Raw genomic sequence first — 20224 nt, 5'->3', positions numbered from 1 at the left:
CTGTACTTTAACTCCAAAAGAGACACATTTAGCTCTTGAGCCATGGTTTGACCACTCCGTTATTAGACAGATCTTTATCCACAAGAGGAATTCAGAGCTGCAGCTGGGCGCTGGCTGGTCCTTTGAAAGTTCATGCTCCTCTTTCGTTCGCGCTCCTCACCCCCTTCTCCATCTTCCCCTGGTTCCCTTATTGTGTGCGTACAGATGCAATGTAAAATAATTGATTTAAAGCAGTCCTGTGTTATCATAATGAACTTGCAAATAAATCAATTACCATAATGCAAATGTTTCTATACCTGTCCGCCAAAAGTTTTGAGGTTGCTGGTCTGCGGTATAAAAAAGGCTGGGAACCATTGTCCGAAATGGCTTGTTTTCAAAAGTGCTGGGAGTTTACAAAGACACGCTTCTGACCAATTGTGTTGCATCATGGGACCTTGTCTGTTCAGGGAAGATTTTCAGTTAGCAAACATGTTGAAGATTTGTATAGATTATTGCCATTCCAGCATGGGTAGGTGAGAATTTCCTTTGTACATACTGTATGATTTGAATAATTAAAAAAAAATAAGAATATGAAAACAACTTACTTTGTAAGGATTTATTTGCTGTACAGTTAGATTATTGCTTTACCTACACATCTAAAGTATTTATTGGAATTTATGTACACCTGAAAATAACTCACTGATCTTATGTAATGGTGCAGTAAATCCATGCACGCATCTGGTGGAATGTTCCTCCTGGAACAGTTGTTACCCCAAACGTCCAGCTATTAGAGGTAAGACACTTAGAGATGCACAGAAATGTAATTAAAAAAATCTTTCAAGTCCTTCGGTGTATTAAAACACCAGAGATCAAAGTACAGCCGCTATTACCCTGTTACCTTCCGAGCTGGTTTCAATGCAGAATTCTTAAAAGTAGTACTTAGGGTCTGCAGAACTGACTGAAATCTCTGTTGGAATCTCAGGAGCTGATGTTGGTTTTCTTCTCTCTCCAAATATTCAGCTGACTGAGCATGATCTGATGGGGGTTCCTCTTATTTAAACTGATTATCTATCAGGGTTCCTTTCATCTTGGCTTTCTTGGCTTCCAGCTCAGCCTGATTAGAAAAATTGGGACAAAATGAAAACACTACACAAGACATCACAAGTAGCTTTCTCTTCAGCACTCTGAGGTTATGATCTTCTGGGCTGAGCATTACTAATGCAGCATGCAGCCACTTGTCATCTGGGTAAAGAACGAAATGCTTCAAGTCTCTTCATTTCACTACCCTCTGTTTCTGGGTGCAAATCAGAAGGTGGATTACAATCTTTGCAGCCCCAAATGGTTTCATATTATTTATTTAAGAGGTAATTTCACACCTTATATCATGCAGTGCCAAGGAGGTGAGCTAGACAGAAGTTGGAGATGGAAAAGATTTACCAGACTATATAAGCCTGTAGCCATAGTTAAGATCAGCTGGGATGTCCTTACTGTTGGTTTCTAGGTTAATCTTTCCAGAGCTACCGTATTGGCAGGCTCTCCTCTCTGTAATTTGCTCCCTTGGGTAGTCTACGCTAAAGCCCAGGGTTAGAAGGCTGAGAAATAATGTGTAAGGCACCTTCTGTTGCTCAAGTTTTGAGGTAATTTCCCCCAGCTGTAATCTGACCATTCGTGGGTTAGCTGGCTCCAGAGGCTGCTCTGGTTGCATCAATGTCTTACAAACTATCCTTTTTGAATAGGTCAATGAATAATTTTCTGTGCCCTTCAGTTGTAAAGGACTAGAGAAAAATCTTTGTACAGTTTTCTCTAAGGATGGGTAGGAGAGGTAAGGTAAGGCGATGTGTAAGCTCCTTATGGTGTTAGACAACTTGGGGAGAGGGGGAACCTGCAATAATGGTGTAGATTTTCTTTAAGCGATTTGTATTTTTAACTTAAATTGGGAAAAAACAAATAATAAATAAATGTTATGTTTAAGAACCCCCACCTCCAAAACATCATGTGAATTCTGTAAACCTCACTCTGGTGCTTTTATATATTAGACACCCTATAAAAGATACAGTTGCAGCAACAGTGCACTGAAAACAAAACAGACTTACCAGTTCCTGCAGCCTCCTCTTGCTCATGCCTTTGCGTTCTAGCTGCTTTTCAATCACTTTTGCATTCTGTGCATAGGAATCTGCAATCTCTCGCTGTAAAAGATACAAAGCTGCTGAGTTATACACTGAAGCAGTGCAGTTCTGGCTGAGTCAGCTGATAAATGAGACAGGCAGATTCAATTTCCAGCAGAATATAATATTAGTGACAATGGGAGCACTACTTAAGCTTAGTGTGGCGCCTGCCCCTGTGTAAACATCCCCATTGTGCAATAATGTTTCTGTATATTTCTACAGTGGCTTTTTCCTCACAAAAAATCTCAAAATGCTCAGACAGGCAAACTCTAAAGTGAGAATTTTTCCTGCTACTGAAATGCAGCATGCATTTCTAGGGTGTCGCATGCCCTCTGCTTAAAATGCATCAAAACAGCAGCTTAGAACAGGAAGTAAAGTATCACTGTCGCAAGTCCCTGGCCAACTTAAATCATCACTATGCTGTTCTGGCTAGCACAAGCAAAATCAATCAAGGTTGACATGTTGTGTGTGCTCTGAACCAGATTATAGCAGACACAGTGCAGGGCCAATCATAAGGGCTAAAAGATGCTGTGTTACCAGGTGGCAGACCATTAAATGCTACCATATGAGGAGACTGTCACCTAAACGTTTTAATATGTTAATTACCTGGTTATCTGAGTATATCTGACTTGGATTAGGGATGTTACCTATAGTTGTGTAAACAATTAACTGATAAACCTGGGCTAATCGGTTAATGCTAATGATATGCACACTCTCCCCCTCTTGCTGCCTCTGTAACAGAAGCAGCAGTGCAAAGGTGGGGGAGGGCAGGAGGAATGCCAGAGCAGCCTCTGTCTGCAGTGGGCTTGGGCTTGCAGAGAACAGAGGCTGTTCGTGGGATGGCAGAATAGCCTCTGTTCACAGGGAGCTCAAGCCCTGCATGGACAGAGGCTGCCACCTCGCACTGCTGCCTCTGTATTAAAAGAAGCAGTGCAGAATGGCTGGGGGCTCCCCAGGAGTGGGTCCGGGAGCGCACTGGCTGCTAGTCCACCTCCAGGGACTACTGAATAATCGTATAACTGCTAATATTTGGTGTGGATACACAATTATTACATTAGATGGCATCCAACATCCCTACTTGAGACTCACCCATTCATTTCAACTATGAGGACTGCAGAATGACAAGACAGGAGAGGTAGAAATGAGGTCACAATTGCCCGCAAACTGTTGTGCAGAAGGAAAAATAAACTAAAAAGCTCTCAGAGCAGAGAAGCAGACAGTGCTGAGAGGACAGCTACCACATGGTAACTCAGTAGCATTAGTTAGCTTGTCCTAGAAGATTTAAAATGGCCATCTCACTAGAACTAGTAGGATGATCCATGCCTACAGCACGAATCTTTTTAGCCACAGCAAAGTTTAGGTCACCAGATGTTACAGTGAAGAGCTTAGATTTGGTGTCCCAACAAAATCCCCAGGTAACCCACTGGCATTAGCAACGAAAACTCACTGCTTCAATCTCTTCCTCCTCTTCGTCAATAGTGGAGACTGTGACTGAACTGAACTTGCCCATGTCCTTCGTCCGTTTGGTCATCATCACCTAGGTAATGAACAAAACATTTTGCTTTAGTTTAGTGCACACTAGTGTCACCAATAACTTTACTCCATAGCTTTGAACACTTGTTCTGTAAATCTGTACTGGTAAGTAAGGCCCTTTATGTGAAGCACTGTAAAATTAACTGTGTGGATTTGCTGGAACTTAGATGTTCCAGTTCTTGGAATCAATGTGCTTAATTAATATCAAGAACTGGAGAAAAGATAATATTCAAGTGATGAGCCTGAGATGTTTACAAATGGATCTTGGTTGTTTAGGCCACTGATCTAACAGGGCCAGGGATCTCTCCTTATCCTTATTCCTTCCTCCTCTGGTTTCAGAAACTCAGTATTAGTCTTCCTTAGCAGAAACTGAGTGCAGTCAACACCACTATTTCAGGCCAACCAAAAGAAATTAATAGTAGATGTCCCACGGGCCAGGCACTCTAGTAGATACAGCCAAGATCTGTTAGGTCATTTTGTTCATCCATATCCTTTTGAAAGGGAAAAATAGCTTTGAAACTCATCTAAGCCTACTTACCTTTTTGGGAGGCTCTTGTTTCTGAGTGTATATGTTTGTTTTCCCAAAACCCTGTCCAAACTTGACCACAGCTCCATCCACAATGAAAGTAACCGGGGCATTCTTCTGCTGGTGCTGGTAGAAGAGCAAAAGTCCACACCTGAAAAAAGTAACATCTACTGGTAAAAGAGTGCAGATCTTAGTCTCATGTTCGATGCCTTTGTTGCAGTTTATTTACCAAATGGACTTTAAAACAAGCCCTATACCGCATGTAGCTAAGTGACCATCTAGCTAATTTAGCTTTCTTGGACCAGCTGGAACTTCTTTTTCACATAACTGGTCATCCAAGAAGGGTACAAATAAATCATAGACCAAACATTAGAATGTCAACAACTGAAGTGGCACAAATATGCATTTTAACAAAAGCTCATTTTATAATATCGTTGCCTCACATAGGAGTATTGGTAAAAGGTTGGTCTTTACATTCTGGCCTCAGCTACAAGACTAGTATCAGGGTTATAAAATGCCAATACCCCTATCACATCACACAAGTTAAAAATCTCCTTTCTCTAGCAGTCACTCTTATGAGAAGAAATGTTATTTCCAAGGGGGTCTGACAACCAATGGAAAGTAAAAGACAAGCATCTATTATGTCAGGGATGGGCAAGATAGATCTTGTGGGCTGAATCTCGCCTGCCAAGCCACTGGATCTGGCCCGCAGACCATCCTGCCAGGACCCTCAAGGGAGGACGGCTCCATGTGGCTCTCTGCTCTGGAGGGAGGGAGAGGTTGTGTGTGATCTTCCTACCCCCAGCCCAATCCTCAGCTCCTATTGGCTGGAAATAGCTGGCCAATAGGAACTGAGAGATTGACCTGGCGGACAAGGGCAGCGCAAGCCTCTCCCCCCTTCTGGAGCTGAGAGCCACATGGAAGAAGGAGCCTGTAGTTTTAAGCGCTCTGGGGCTGCAGGAGGCAGAGAGCCCAGCCTGTCTTGGGGGTGCTACAGGTCGGGAGACACTTAGGTAAATGCCTCCCAGCCAAAGCCTGCTTCTGGCACTCCAGCCCCTCTTCCCTCCCCCCAGATCACTAACCAAACTCTGCAGCCTCTGCCCCAGGTCACAATTTCCTCCCGTACTCTGTATCCCCTCCTAAACCCCTCCCCTAAGCCAGAATCCTCTCTTGCACCCATCCTCCCTCCCTGACCCAGGTCACAACCCCCTCCTAAACCCAAATTCCCTCTCAGACCAAACACCATCTCCTGCACCCCAGTCTCTTACCCATGTGCCCTTCTGCACCCAACTTCCATCCTAGACCCCACATCTCAGCCACAGAAAAATGCAGCCCTGGACCACTTTCCAAAATCTTGGGAGCAGCCCCCCATCAAAAATTATTAGCCACCCTTGTCTTATGTTATAATGACATTTTGCTCTGCTGACACTTACTTCCCACACTTCTTCCTGTACTGCCGTTCAATTCCTTCAGGTCTAGGGGAGAAAGAGAGAGTTTACAGAAAAATGGAAAGGCTCTAGCTATTAAGGAGAGGAATGCATTAGAAACACCTAAGAATACAAAATAATTCTGGAAGAGCAATGAGATAATACCTTGGGGGGCTGTGTATACTTAACAGGTTTGTAATGCATTAGGAGCCCGTAAAGGAGGAATAGTAGTCTCATGCTGGACACCAGCTAAAAGAGACGTGGGAGCAGGAGGACCATGAATGGAGCATAAAACTAGAATCACTGTAGAAGAAGAGAAGTCAGGAAAACACACATCACAGTGACAGACCATAGTGTAGTAGTATTAGGACCACAGCAAAAATACCTTTTTTTAAAAAGGGGTTTAAAGGAAATTTTTTTCAAGAAAGTCTTTCTACTTTGATTTTATCCCTGATGAACATTCAACATCCTTCCTTACTTGAGCTGATGTCCTGTTTTGTCTTAGGGCTTGTCCTTATAAACACTTAGCTCACAGCAAACTGAGATCCAAATCTATCCCACACTAGCCTGCCATGCACAAACAGGCTCTGTGGACACTGCCGCCCTGCTATGAAAATAATGTAGAGCCAAGTGCACCTCAGAACTTTCACTGCACAGCAGCAGGGCCTACATGGACAATTTGTGAAGGTCGGACTACTATGGACAGATTCACACACTAGCTTGTTACAACATAACTGTCCATCAGATAAGCCTTTAATCCTCTCTCTGAGACTACAAATTCTTTGGGTCAGAGAATGTGTGTCAGTTTGTGGCATGCCCTAAGGGGCCGTGTACATGTGTATAATAAGATGTTTAATATTAATGTTCCCTGGGTCACATTTAGCAATATTAGAAAGCAGGAGTGCTGCAATTTATCTAAAATCCAAAGCGATGAAAACAAAATAGAGAGTCCTTTCTGCCAATTAGGCTGCACTTTAGCCTGTCAATTCTGTACTGCAGTGACCACCAGCATGCTATAAAAGGCTCTCCATGGCCTCCTTTTATCAGAAATCTTCTTAGAAGCTGCTCACTTCACATTCGATAGTTTGGCTTCATGTCTGATTTTGTTGTGGTCATAAAAATCAAGACCAGGTTGTATTTTTTTAAAATTTAATTATTTTTTTCTTCTGGTAAACAGGGAAGAGAATTAGCATTTAGATGGCATTCCTTATCATGTAGCTTACGTGGGGCCTTAAACTATTTGACTATATCTTTTAATACCAATAACTGAGCTGATGACACTGTTACAACTTTAGATTTAATAGTAGTCAGGTTACCTGTTGTAGGAGTTATTTTCATTCAAAAAATTAGAAGCACAGTGAAACTGTCACAGCAACTGGCAAGGGAGCCAGGGGACAAAGATTTCCTACCTTCTGAGATACACATTTTCCTCCTCCTCTGTATTACAGAATTTATGGGCATGTTTGGCCGCATCAATCACCCGAGCTCTGTCTCGAGGCCTCATGGGCAGCTTTTCCAGCTGACAGTCTGCAGAAGTGAAGGGAGAGGCTGTTATAAAATGAAGTTTCAGCCCCATTGCTGAGAGAGGGAGTTTCAGGAGTGCTCATCTGAGATGAAGAGACAGAAACTTTGAAGGGTCATTTTTTTCCATTTGGTGAATATTCAGTGACTTTCCTTCATCACACATTAGCTTATTATCCTCCAGCATTATGAAACAGCCAGACAACAGCACTGATCCACTGTCAGGTTTCTACATGATCTTCTTATGACATAAATGTTTGATGGTTTATTAATCCATCTGAACAAAGTCCAGACACAGAAGAGTGCCCAAAACTTCTCCTTTCAACCCACTTAGCCAAGGTACTTGATGGTCTCTGGACTAAGCAATCTCTTCCTCTTCTCAGCTGCAGATTCATCATAACCAAGCATAATTAAGCAGGTACAGAGTACAGGGGAGGAGAGAAGGAGAAAGGGAGGCTCCTAGCACTAAGGATGCTAAAATGCTTTTATTTAGATAAATATGTAACTGATGGAAATTTCAGTGCTTACAAATTTACACATGTGGGGGGAGATGGAGGCTTCCATGGAGTCACCTTCCCCTCCTCCCCCACTGCTACCTCTGTCTGAAACATAGGAGTGGGCAGGAGGGGGAGGCCTGCCCCCACCCAGCACTGTTGCCTCTGTATCAGACGCATCAGCGTGTGTGGGAGCTGCATGTAATCATGCTTGTTAACCAATGAGCCCAGGCTCATCGGTTAACTGGGTACACATTCACATCCCTACCCAACACAAGAATTTAAGAAACATTGAATGCCAAGAGTGATGCTGGACCCAGAGTGATGCTGGACAGTGGTGACAAAACTTAGCAATAAGTTTACTTGACCATTCCTAAGCACTGAACAAGCATTAGGCCCAGAGAACTGAAGTGCCTGGCTGAAATTAGTAAAAGATGAGTGGAAGAGCAAGAAGCTCCTGCTTCCTTCTGCTACGATCACAGCAGGCTATCATCCCTTGACACTCCAAGAGCCTCAGAAGTTAGCCTCACAGCATCCCCAAGCATCTAAGGCAGCTTTATCTGTCTCACTTTGCAGATGGGAAACTAACATGCAGGGGAAGTGACATGTCCAAGGCCAGGAAGGAAGAGACGGCAGAGGCAGGAATAAAGGCCCAAAGGCAGATCAGCTTCCTGCTCGGATTTTTCCCAGGGACCAGACTGTCGGGGGGGGAGCACGCTGGCTCAGCGGGTGCATCACAGGCACATTCTGTGGGAATCTTCCCGGTCCTCAAGGAGGCCCAACATCCCCGCCCACCTGTGCCCCACAAACTGACCGACAGAAAGACACCCCACACCCAGCTGCCATCCCAGACTCTGGCCTTCAGGGATCTATAGGGACCCACCGAGCTAAGACTGGGGTCCCTTCGTCCCTGCCCCTTTCCCCCAGACCCCAGCTACCCCCTCCCCCGGCTCACCCAGCACCAGCACCATCTGGCCGCACAGACAGTAGTAAACGTGCAGCGGCTTCTCTCCATCATCGTACTCCTCGCGGTCCCGGGTGTCGGAGCAGACCACGGAGCGGGACACCACCTTGGGCATGGCGGCGCCGGGCGGGGCTGGCCTAGCAGAGGCCCTGCCCCTCGGCCTACGACGCGCCGGGCCGCCGCGGGGCGGAGCTAAGCGCTGCTGGGGGCGCCCTGGGCTGGTGTAAACGGCGGGGTGGGGGCGGTGAACGCGGAGCGGAGCTGGCCTGCTCTAGAATTGTAAAGGGGGGGGCCTGTTGCCCTGGGTAACATTTGCCGGGGGGGGGGGGTTCTAGAATGGAAAACACTGGGGCGTCCTGAGACTGCGCTAGTGTAGACTGTGTTGCGAAGGGGGCATGGCATGTACTGGGGAGCGTTTACACGGGGTGGCACGCCCCAGAAAGGGGTGCAGCATGATGTGTTAGAGAGGGAACATATGCATGGGCTGGCAGTAGCTCAGGGGTACAACACGCTGTACCAAACGTCTCAGAAGGGTAGCGGTGTTAGTCTGCAACTTTACAAACAATGAGTAGTGTGGCACCTTAGAGTCTAACAAAATATATATACATAGAGAGAGAAAGAGAGAGAGAGAGAGAGAGAGTATATATATATCATGAGCTGGCTTGGGCAAAACCCACAGAAAATTATACATCTATTTCTATAGATAAATATAGCTAGATACAGTTAGTCTCTGTGGGTATGCCTACACAGCAACATTATTTCAAAATAATTAGTGTTATTTTTAAATAACTAAGTCCTCTACACAGCAGGCAGAAATACTGTCAAGCTGGAGGACTTCTTACTCCGATTCCCATAACCCTCATTGTACGAGGAGTAAGGGAAGTTGGAGGAAGAGTGCTCTATTTCGAAATAAGTGCTGGGTAGACGCTCTCAATTTCAAAATGAGCTATTTCGACTTAAGCTATGCAATTGACATAGCTCAATCTGCATAGTTTATTTTGAGTTAAGCCCTGCTGTGTAGACTCACCCTTTAAGGCTATGTCTACACTGGAGGCTTCTTGTGCAAGGAGTCTTGCGCAAGAAAATGTCCACACTGCCATGTGCGCGCTGTGCTTTTGCGCAAGAGCACCCATGGCAGTGTGGACACTCTCTTGCACAAGAAAGCTCTAATGGCCATTTTAGCCATAGGGTTTTCTTGCGCAAGAAATCCCTGCTGAACGTCCACACTGCCCCTTTATGCAAGAGCTCCTGCGCAAGAGGGCTTACACCTGTTAAGAAAGAACGTAGCTCTTGCGCAAGAAGCCCTCTCTTACCACCCTGTACTGTAAATTTCCTTGTGCAAGAGCAGGTTGGCAGTGTGAATGCTCTGAGGATTCTTGTGCAAGATCAGCCATACTTGTGCAAGAAGCTGCAAGTGTAGACATAGCCTAAGAGTACTCTACACAGCAGGGCTAAAGCCGAAACAGACTACGCAATTTGAGCTATGTCAATTGCGTAACTTAATATGAAATAGCTTATTTTAGATTTTGGCACAGTCTACACAGAAGGAAGTCCGAGAGAGCACTCTTCCTCCAGCTTCCCTTACTCCTCATAAAATAAAGGTTATAGGAATTGGAGTAAGAAGTCCTCCAGCTCAACATTATTTTGACATTGTCGAAAAAACTGCTTGTAGTGTAGACATGGACTATGCTATTTTGGAATATCATCAGTTATTCTGAAATAACACTGCTATGTAGACATATCCTAAGGTGCTACAGGACTACTTGTTTTTACTGTAGTAAAGCGGTTGCTCTGACTTGTGTATTTTACATAGCATAACATGTGTTTTGGATTTCTCTCTGCCCTGCTAGCATAGCCCCTGTGGTGAAGGATGCTGCAACTTCTCTGTTCTACACTTGCAGAAAAGGAGCTCTACAAAGGCAATAATGGGAATTGGGAACCAACTCCAGTTATTTTTAATGGGAAATGGGCGTGTGATTACTTTAGGTGCTTTTGAAAATTCCAAGACTGCTTTGAATATTGTATAGAAGCAGTTTAACCCAGATTTTTGTTAGTCTCTAAGGTGCCACAGGGCTACCAGATTTTAACGTGTGTATACTAGTACAGTGTATATCTTAATGCTGAAAAGATCACTTTATTGTATAATACTTTCCCCTGTCTGTCAGTTTCCTTATCTGTAAAATGGGAATTATGCTATTTGCCTGTCTTCTCCACAGAGGTATTGTGAAGTTAATTAGTAAAGCACTTTGGGAATCAAATAGTCAAACAGAGATAATCACATGAATAGCCGATAAAAAATATCCAGTGTTATAATTTACTGGCAATAAAAGCTTTGGAAGTGATATTAAGCCTTGTATTGCAGGTCTTAAGTCAATCTCTGATTATTAGAGTTTAGGATGAGATGTAGGTGGGGAGAGCAGAACAGATTATCCCATATATACTTACTGCAGGGTTCTTATGCCATCCTCTGAAGCATCTGGTTCTGGCCACTGTCAGAGATAAGATCTTGGGCCAGATGGATTGCTGATCTATTCCAGTATAACAATTTCTACTATTCCTATCAGTCTCAGGTAACAGGCTCTATATACTGCAAGTGCAAAATGTTTGAGACTCAAAACGGAAAAAAGTATTTAATTAAAAATGCTAGAGCCTTATGGTGGCTCAGAATACTATGAAATATATGGAAACTACAAGATAAGGATATTAAAGCCTGTTTTCTCTAAGGACTGTCCTTTGATTCCAGTGTTTACAGACTTTTTTTTGGAGACAGAAAATATATGCGGGAAAGTAAGGTCCTTTCCTCCAAAAAGTTCCATGATGGTGCAAGTACCTACTCACACCAAACTTACTGCGGTGTAGATCTAGCCTAGGAGATTTACCCAGTGTTGCGCAGGTCCTTAACTCAAGTAAGTTTTGTTTTTCTTCATTTAAATCATAGTTCAGGGGCGGGGAGGGCGGAATAGGGATTCAGTATGAAGAATGCCCCAGGGAGAGAGAACAACCCCAGCTCTCTCTCATCACAGCAGCTTGGAGCCAAGTAAGAAGTGCCTGTCCATGGCCACTGCAGCTCCAGAGGGCACAGCTGGGGGAGGGGTAGACATCCCCTGACTAGGGGACAGACAGACACACAGAGAAACAGACAAACTCTCTGAAATATATAGTAGATACCTGTCCCTTTCTCCACCACTGCCCCCACTGGCCTAATACGGTTATAGCTGCCCTGACACCATCTCTGCTCTTTGCTGCCCCCATATGGTCATTCTGCAGTATAACTCCCTCCTGCCAGACACCTTCCTTTCCATTTTATGAGAAACAGTCGAATTCCATACACATCTTATTATCCTGGCACAACCCAACCCTGACCTTGCTTTAAGTTATGATAAGAGGAAGCTGCATACCAAATTTGGTGGTCCTAGCTCTTACTATTTAGGAGTTCTTGAACAAATGGACTGACAGACAGATGCACATTTCTAAAATATATAGATACAAGCAATTGAAAGTGGGTTTTTGCTTATAAAGACCTAATTCATAAATCCCTATGAATATTATTTGTTTCCAAGCTTGATGTAAGGAAACTGAACCTCCTATTTTATTGTCAATAAACTCTTATTTGGGTGTTTTAAGCAAACAGTAGGTAAAAATAACCCCCCCCCCCAAAAGTTGTAATTTCCCACAAATTTATTTCAGCATAGGAAAACCTGCTCTCAGCAACAGAAATTCTGTAAACACAAAATAGAACAAGCAGTTCTTGGCTCTGCTAATCCAATACATACTCCAAGATATAAATCCAGTGCAAATATCTGTGTAACAATGTATGAACAAAATACATCACAACAGTACAGTGCAAAGAAAGTAAGTATGAGTTGTCAGGTTAAACAATTTAATCAATTGCCAGTCTGGAAAAATCAGAGTATTAAAAGTTTTATATTTAGTCAGTTTCACACATATTTCATCCCCCTCTGTTGTGGAAATGTTGTCCCAAAAATACTACCTATTGTATAAACTCCTAATTAACATTCTAAGTATGTAGCTATTATACAACTTACTAATAACGTGGCCTCAAGCCAATAGTTAAATATCTAACAATCTAGACATACTAATGAACCAGATCCTCTGAAGAATGATAGACTACTTTTCATACATTCTCTCTGTTGCTGCAGCACTTTATTTTTGATTGTGGTACTTTCTATTGTCTGAAATCTGGGAAACACTCAGTTACTATAGTGATGGGGCATATAAATGACTATATTAGATCCTATTTCTAATGTCAAGAGAACATAAAACAATGACAGATTTTATATCAAAATGGATTAAAAAAGCACCAAATTCATATTTTGTTATTAGATGCAAATTCATTAAAATCATTGGAGAAGCAGTTTATTGTGGGTCTGAATTTGACCCAAAGTGCCAAATATTTGGTCCAATTTAAAAAAAAAAAAAAAAAAAAAAAAAAAAAAGGAGTGAAAGCCATTTCCCTTCAGAATCAATGGCAAACAATTCCATTCGGTTCAGTCGAGGACTTTCCCCACATCAGAGATACTGATTTCTCTCAATTGAACTGAGCATAAGATAAGAGTCCCTTTCTGGCATTTATCAGCAACTAATCTGTTTCTAACAATGAAAGATGAGATCAAGAATCAGAAGAGGCTATTTATAGTAAATCATACGAATGACTAGAAACATGTAATAAAGGGCTGGATCTCTGTATTCCATATCCCTGTTTTTATTTCTATGAACAGTAAGTAATGTCTCTTCTCATCTACCATTTACTCAACCTATTTTGTAGCCTTTCCGTATCCTTCTACAAACATATACAAATTAGAGTTTGGAAAATGTATTAGACAGGGCCTGGGCTATTGTAGACCACAGTAGCAGTAAAATTACATTCCTGGTTTTTATTCTATGGCAATAAGAAAGAAGAGCTGCTTATCTTCCCCAGCAAACTCTTGACTGGAGGAGGCAGCAAATCTGTCAGCTTCCTTGAAGAGCTGGATGGTATTATGGTCAAGCTGTCTAGCAAGCACCATTCACACACGAGGAATGGGTGAAGGACTAAAGGCATCCTTCAGATTCCTTTTATTTTCATTTATTAGATAACAGAACACTCCAGCAGGAAATATGATCAAAGAACAGCCCAGTGGTAAATATGTGAACACAACCCAAAATCTACAGCAGCAGTAAAGCTACAGATAGGTAATATTTTAGGGCTTTTGTTTCAATGCACTGTGTTCTAGCAAACCATGTTGCTGTTTGTATGTTTTCCAAAATGTATGTACAGAGCTTCCCCCTTGCTAAAGGCACAATCCCCTCTTTGTTACCGCACATAGCTGTTGTTCTTGTCTCTTCCGATCAACTGTTAAAAGTCACATGCAAACTGCCACAGAGCCTTTGGAGAACAGTCTATCTGATTCTCAAAGGGCCTAGATTAGTGATTATTGAACTTGGTGAAATGCTAAGCAAAAGGAGCTCTCAAGCTATACATGTAGCTATTTCCATCACTTGATACTGACTCATTGGACATTCAGGTGTCAGAGTGACAATGATAATCCTGGAGATGTGTGTTGATTTGTGCAGGTAGCAAATGAGGAGCATTTGCTACATGCATGGTGGCCTATCCATATTTGGGGTGATTATGTGTGCTGGTTATGTTGTGGGTGGTTTTGAAGAACTGTGGCAGCTGGACTTAGTAATCCACCATCTGTGCAGTCTCCCTCATACAACCAAGGAAACTGTTGCATATAAATTGGCTGTAGAGTAAGTTGATTGGTTGACTTACCTCTGCTATCACAATAGTCTAGGGTTCTGTCATGGCATAGGTGTGTGTTTTACTGTAGCTTTTGTACATTGCAAGGGCATAATTCAGTAAGTCAAAATGGCTCAGAAGTAAAAAACAGACTATAACAAACTGCAAAATCCAGTGATGATTCAACCTGGTGATATTCTGTACAAAAAGACCCTCAACTATGCTTGAAGCTGCTTTCATTGCTTCATTTGGACTCTATTGACGTATTTGGCTTCATGTCATACAGAGTGAAATTCCTGGACTCTTATTATATAGATGATATAACACACTTTCAAATACCCTCTACAAGCTACAAAATTATGGTAAAGTTTTTTTTTTTTAAATGAGGCAGGCACATTTGCCCAGTCAAGGGCCCATTTGGCAATTTGCTAGGAGCCCAAAGGATGACCCACATGACCAAACTGCAGCCACACTCATCTGTAGTGGATATAATAGGCCTCGGCGTACCATGTACTCTCTGAGCTGTACAGAGGCCATTCAGATCACAACATGGCCCATGCAGGTCTGCAGTCTCCCTGAACTACACCCTGGGAACAAAGGGACACTATAGCCATATTGCGACGAGGAGTCCTGTGGCACCTTATAGACTAACTGAAGTGTAGGAGCATAAGCTTTCGTGGGCAAAGACCCACTTCATCAGATGCATGTAGTGGAAATTTCCAGAGGCAGGAATAAATATGCAGGCCAGGATCAGGCTGGAGATGACGAGGTGGATCCAATCAAGGAGGATGAGGCCCACTTCTAGCAGCTGATCTGGAGGTGTGAATTCCAAGAGAGCAGAAGCTGCTTTTGTAGTTAGCAAGCCATTCACAGTCTTTGTTTAATCCAGAGTTGATTGTGTCAAACTTAAAGATGAACTGTAGCTCAGCAGTTTCTCTTTGAAGTCTGGTCCTGAATCTCCCTGGACACACAATTGCAGATCTAAAAGTAGCCATCCTGCAGCAAAAAAACTTCAGGATTCACACCTCCAGATCAGCTGCTAGAAGTGGGCCTCATGCTCCTTGATTGGATCCACCTCGTCATCTCCAGCCTGATCCTGGCCTGCATATTTATTCCTGCCTCTAGAAATTTCCACTACATGCATCTGATGAAGTGGGTCTTTGCCCACGAAAGCTTATGCTCCTACACTTCAGTTAGTCTATAAGGTGCCACAGGACTCCTCGTCGCTTTTGCAGATTCAGACTAACACGGCTACCCCTCTGATACTATAGCCATATTGTGGAACTGACAGGGCTGCACGATGCCTCTGGTTATAAAAAGTTTAGGAAATTGCCTTTATAATTCTGTTTATTCTTTTCTTTCTCTCCCTCTACTGCAGGGGTGGGGAACCTGTGGCCCCTGGTTTGCTTTGATCTGGTCCCCAAGGCTCAGGGCCCCCGCCAGCATTGGGGAGCCTACGCTGGTGCTCCAGTATCCTGCCATCCCCAACAGGGCTGAAGCACACAAAATCTTCTAGCCAGGGCCCCCCCAATCTCTGGTGTGTGAGGGGAAGGCATGGAGTGTCTTTCTCCTTCTCAGCCAGGGGCCACATTAATGAGGGTTTGTTTAGTTGGTTTTTTGCTTCTCACTTAGATGCGGTCCCCAATTGATTTTTCTGTGGGTCATAGGTCCCTGGCCCAAAAAAGGTTCTTCACCCCTGCCATTTGTTTTCAATACGGGTTTCCTATTCATTTCTACCATGCATGACAGCATAGGGGCACTTTATCAATACAGTTATAATTATTATTCCAGATCATGTATTTTCAGTAAGAATGGGTAAGCTCATCCCACTAATATAGAAGTATTTATAAAAAGACAGACACCAGTGTAGGTAGTAAATGTTCTATGTTCTCTCTTACACCCTAAAAGCAAATAAGACATTCACTGCTCTATCACAAAATGGACTTTCTGTAAAATCTTGAATATAATGCGCACTTTTTTTCTGAGTTTTTTTGGGTCAAAGTCGGGGTGCACATTATATATAGGAGTTATTGTTTAAAGTTTTATTTTGGCAGTTCTGTGTCTGAAGATGACGAACCTCCACTATGCCGATGCCACGCTAAGACGTCAGTAAACATGAAATCAACATCAACTGAAATGGCAGAGATTCCTAGAATGTTTTAAAATATTTAAAAACAATGAATAATATGAAATGTATGTCTTACTTGTCGTATGAAATAGTTTATAATAATAATTATAAACTCTGATAATTGCTGACATTTATGAAAATAAGTTATAAACATGGACACCGGATGTGAAGTTGAATTTTATTCCCATAGACTAGCAATCGTATAGACTTTCAAAAAAGTAAGTAAATCAATAGTCGGGGTGTGCATTATATGTAGAAGTATAGATTTTTTTCATTATGATAAAATTCAAAAGTCAGGGTTTGCATTATACATTATATTCGAGATTTTATGGTAATTTGCAGCAAGGGAGATTTAGATTAGATATTATGAAAAACTTTGTAACGCTAAGGCAGGGTTTCCCAACCTATGGGTTGGGACCCAAATATGGGTCGCCATTACATTTCAAAAGGGTCGACAAGTGGCTCTGCCCCTTCTCCTCCCCCCGTTTTTGAATTGCCTTGAGTTACCAAGTCTTCCTGAATTGTCAAAATGAGCCCCCATTTGGAAAAGGTTGGGAAATGCTGCTCTAAGGCGATGTCTAGATTGCAGAGGATATCCCGGAAAAGCTCTGCTGCATCCAGGGAATGCTTCTGCTTTTTTGGAACAGTTTCCGAAAAAGCGGGCACATTCTTTCAGCATCTCTGTATTCCTCTCAGTGAGAGGAATAAGGGATGTTCTGAAAGAGGAGTTTTTTTCTGAAATTTGACCCTGTGTTAATGGGCCAAATTTTGGAAAAGCCTCTTCCGAAAAAAAAAGCGGTCCTGCCTCTAGGGATGTTAGTTATTGGTTAATTGAATAGTCAAGTAATCACATGAATTCAGAGGCAGCAGTGCAGGATGCCAGGCGAGAGCCAGTCCACAAGGGGATCCAGTTTAAAAACCAGCTCCTCATACAAACTGACTGCCTGCTTACGCTGTGCTGCTGCCTCTCCATGGACAGAGGCTGCTGTGGGGGGGAAGAGAGGGCAGGAGAGGCTGCTGCAAAGCTGGCCACAGATAGAGGCTGGTAGAGCAGTAGCCCCTTTCTGCGGGGAGTCCAAGCTCTTTGTCCAGCCAGTGTTAGAGGCAGCATCATGGAGGGTGGGGGCACATGGCACCGCAGAGCCAGTGCTGGGGGGAACCAGCTTTTAAGTTGGTTCCTCCCAGCACCAGCTCCTGCTCCCTGCTCTGCTGCCTCTGATACAGAGGCAGCAGGGGGAAGAAATGCATATTGTTGACAAGATTAACTGATAAGCCTAGTTGACTACTCTTTGACATCCCTACTTACCACCGTGCAGGGGGCTGGACTCGATAACTTTTTTAGGTCTTTCCTAGCCCTATATTTCTGTGGTTCTATGAAATTACAAGAAATCACTCACCATACTAGAAGATTAAGAAGCTCCCTAGATCTCTGTAACAAGGTCTAAGGGCTATCTTTCTGTAAGCCAGTAAGAGGTTGTGCATTCCCTTTATAACAGTTAAGAAGTCTGATACCCCATAAGCAGGATAAAATCTCCTTGTGCCCCATAAGTAAGAACTCCTTCAGTACCTTCCTCCTTAAGCAGGTGTTATTACCCTCTTAACAGAAGGGATCATAGAATCATAGAATAATAGGACTGGAAGGGACCTCGAGAGGTCATCGAGTCCAGCCCCCCGCCCTCAAGGCAGGATCAAGCTCCGTCTACACCCTCCCTGACAGATGTCTATCTAACCTGTTCTTAAATATCTCCAGAGAGGGAGATTCCACCACCTCCCTTGGCAATTTATTCCAATATTTGACCACCCTGACAGTTAGGAATTTTTTCCTAATGTCCAATCTAAACCTCCCCTGCTGCACTTTAAGCCCATTACTCCTTGTCCTGTCCTCAGAAACCAAGAGGAACAAATTTTCGCCTTCCTCCTTGTGAAGGATGGAATGTTGGGGTCAGAAGGTTCAGTGATAAATAGACTGTGGCACATGGACTGACATCAGAATGTTGCACTCCTGAAGCGCTGTTCCAAGAGGCAGGAGGAATCTGATTGTTTTAGGAAATTCTACTCAGCCAATCCCAAGAGGACATGTTAAGGGGCTCCTATTTCAGTTGGGAAGCAATAGTCATGGTGGAGTCTCCATCACAGATAACTTTTAAATCATGATTTGATTTTTTTATAAGCTCTGTTCTAGGAATTACTTTGGGGAAGTTCTATAGCCTATATATTATACGAGAGGTCAGACTAGATGATTACATCCCCTTTGTCCTGGGAATCTATGAATGTCACACGCCATATGGAGCACCCTTCTCTGAGAAGAAACAAGAGTAACTAGCAGAAACTTACAGTGGACACCAAAAGCTGTCAGTGGAAGATGGGATGGATCACTACATAACTGCCCCATTATGTCTGGTTTGCAGGCAGTCCTGATGCTGAACTGAAGTGATTCCCAGTGTTTATCTTGACAAGGAATAGTTGTGGCTCCAAGGACAGGAGCTTCCTGGTGGTAGTGCTGTTGGTAGTATGTATATTGAGGGAAATAAGTTGTTAGAGGAATGTTAGTGTTTCCTGGGTGTTGCACTGTAACAGACATAAAGGAAAAAAGAATAAAAGAGAAAAAATAATTAGTGATGGCAAATGGCAGACAAGTGACCACAAAGCATGAGGAACCAACACAGAGAAATGAGTGTTTCCTAGATACAAACTTTTCTGTCAAAACCCCAAGAAGACAAGAACGTACAAATTAATTATTAAAATGCATAGAGCGCAATTTATCTGTGAGAAAAATAATTAATGGGATGCTGGTTTCAAAGAAATACTAGCAACAAACAACGACCTTACTTCACATGCAAAGGTTGCAACGTGTTACCAAGGACATCATCAATCACTTGGCTTTCCTTTCAGCTGCCCAGCACTACATCTTACAGCAGCAGTGTGCAACCTAGGCTACTGAGTGGGCTGCATGAGTGGCCCAAGCCCTCCTTCATCTCAGTGGGCTGCAAGATTATTATAACCAAGACAGACTTCCAGGATAGTTTTGATAACAGGGCTTGCATACCTAAAATTTGCGGAGTGTGCTGAGTGAACTGTAACAGGGCTTTGATTGGATGCGGAGAGAGCACACAGCTCTTACAGTCAATCTTGTATGCAATCAGCATGCACTTCACCTCACATGCCCTAGCTGTATGTGCATGTCACTTTAGTAATACGGGTAGGAAAAAGCAACACGGAGGAAACTAGGGGAATGAGGCAATCCTGTGTGTAGGCAACGGTAAACAAAATTTTTCATGGGCCACACATAGAACCCTGATGGTGCAGTTTGGATTTACATGGGCCTCAACACGCAGCGAAGAGCCAAAACAAAAATGTAGTCTTCTGTTGTTATGTGTTTTAGAGGTTAAATTCCTGGACTGTCATTGCTCATTAAAAGTGCTGTCATATGGAAGGAAATTGGGTAAATATTGCATTTCATTCATATCAGCAGAACTGATTTAAATAGGGCCTGCATGTTGTGTAGTCTTAATATTTGTATTCATGTACATCACCGTGAAAGAAGCTATTTGCATGTATATGCAAGCACACTTAAATTGTGGCCCCCAGAGCTTCCAGAGTTGAGTAGCCCGGCTCTAAGGTGCCACAGGACCACTCGTTCACAAGGATAGAAAGCTTGGCCATGTAGGAAGGTCAAGTAGCCCCCTTTTCTTAACTCCTGCAGATTTCGCCCTCCTCAAATTAGGACCCCTAGGCGGTGTTTGT

At 43.1% G+C, this 20224-nt stretch overlaps 1 protein-coding gene across 1 annotated transcript; it reads right to left on the bottom strand.

The window, feature by feature from the left end:
• Window positions 1-580: 580 nt before the first annotated feature.
• STEEP1 (STING1 ER exit protein 1) lies at window positions 581-8832 on the bottom strand. Its single transcript, XM_006115420.4, has 7 exons — window positions 8601-8832; window positions 7040-7157; window positions 5637-5678; window positions 4216-4354; window positions 3592-3681; window positions 2073-2165; window positions 581-1093 (listed from the first exon to the last, which is right to left on the bottom strand). The coding sequence occupies exons 1-7, from the start codon at window positions 8722-8724 to the stop codon at window positions 1031-1033; spliced, it is 669 nt and encodes a 222-aa protein (XP_006115482.1). The 5' UTR covers window positions 8725-8832; the 3' UTR covers window positions 581-1030.
• Between the last annotated feature and the right edge of the window lie 11392 nt (window positions 8833-20224).

The sequence above is a fragment of the Pelodiscus sinensis genome, chromosome 13, assembly GCF_049634645.1.
Source record: "Pelodiscus sinensis isolate JC-2024 chromosome 13, ASM4963464v1, whole genome shotgun sequence".
In the NCBI taxonomy this organism is placed as follows: Eukaryota; Metazoa; Chordata; order Testudines; family Trionychidae; genus Pelodiscus; species Pelodiscus sinensis.
This window is presented reverse-complemented; position numbering and strand designations above follow the sequence as displayed.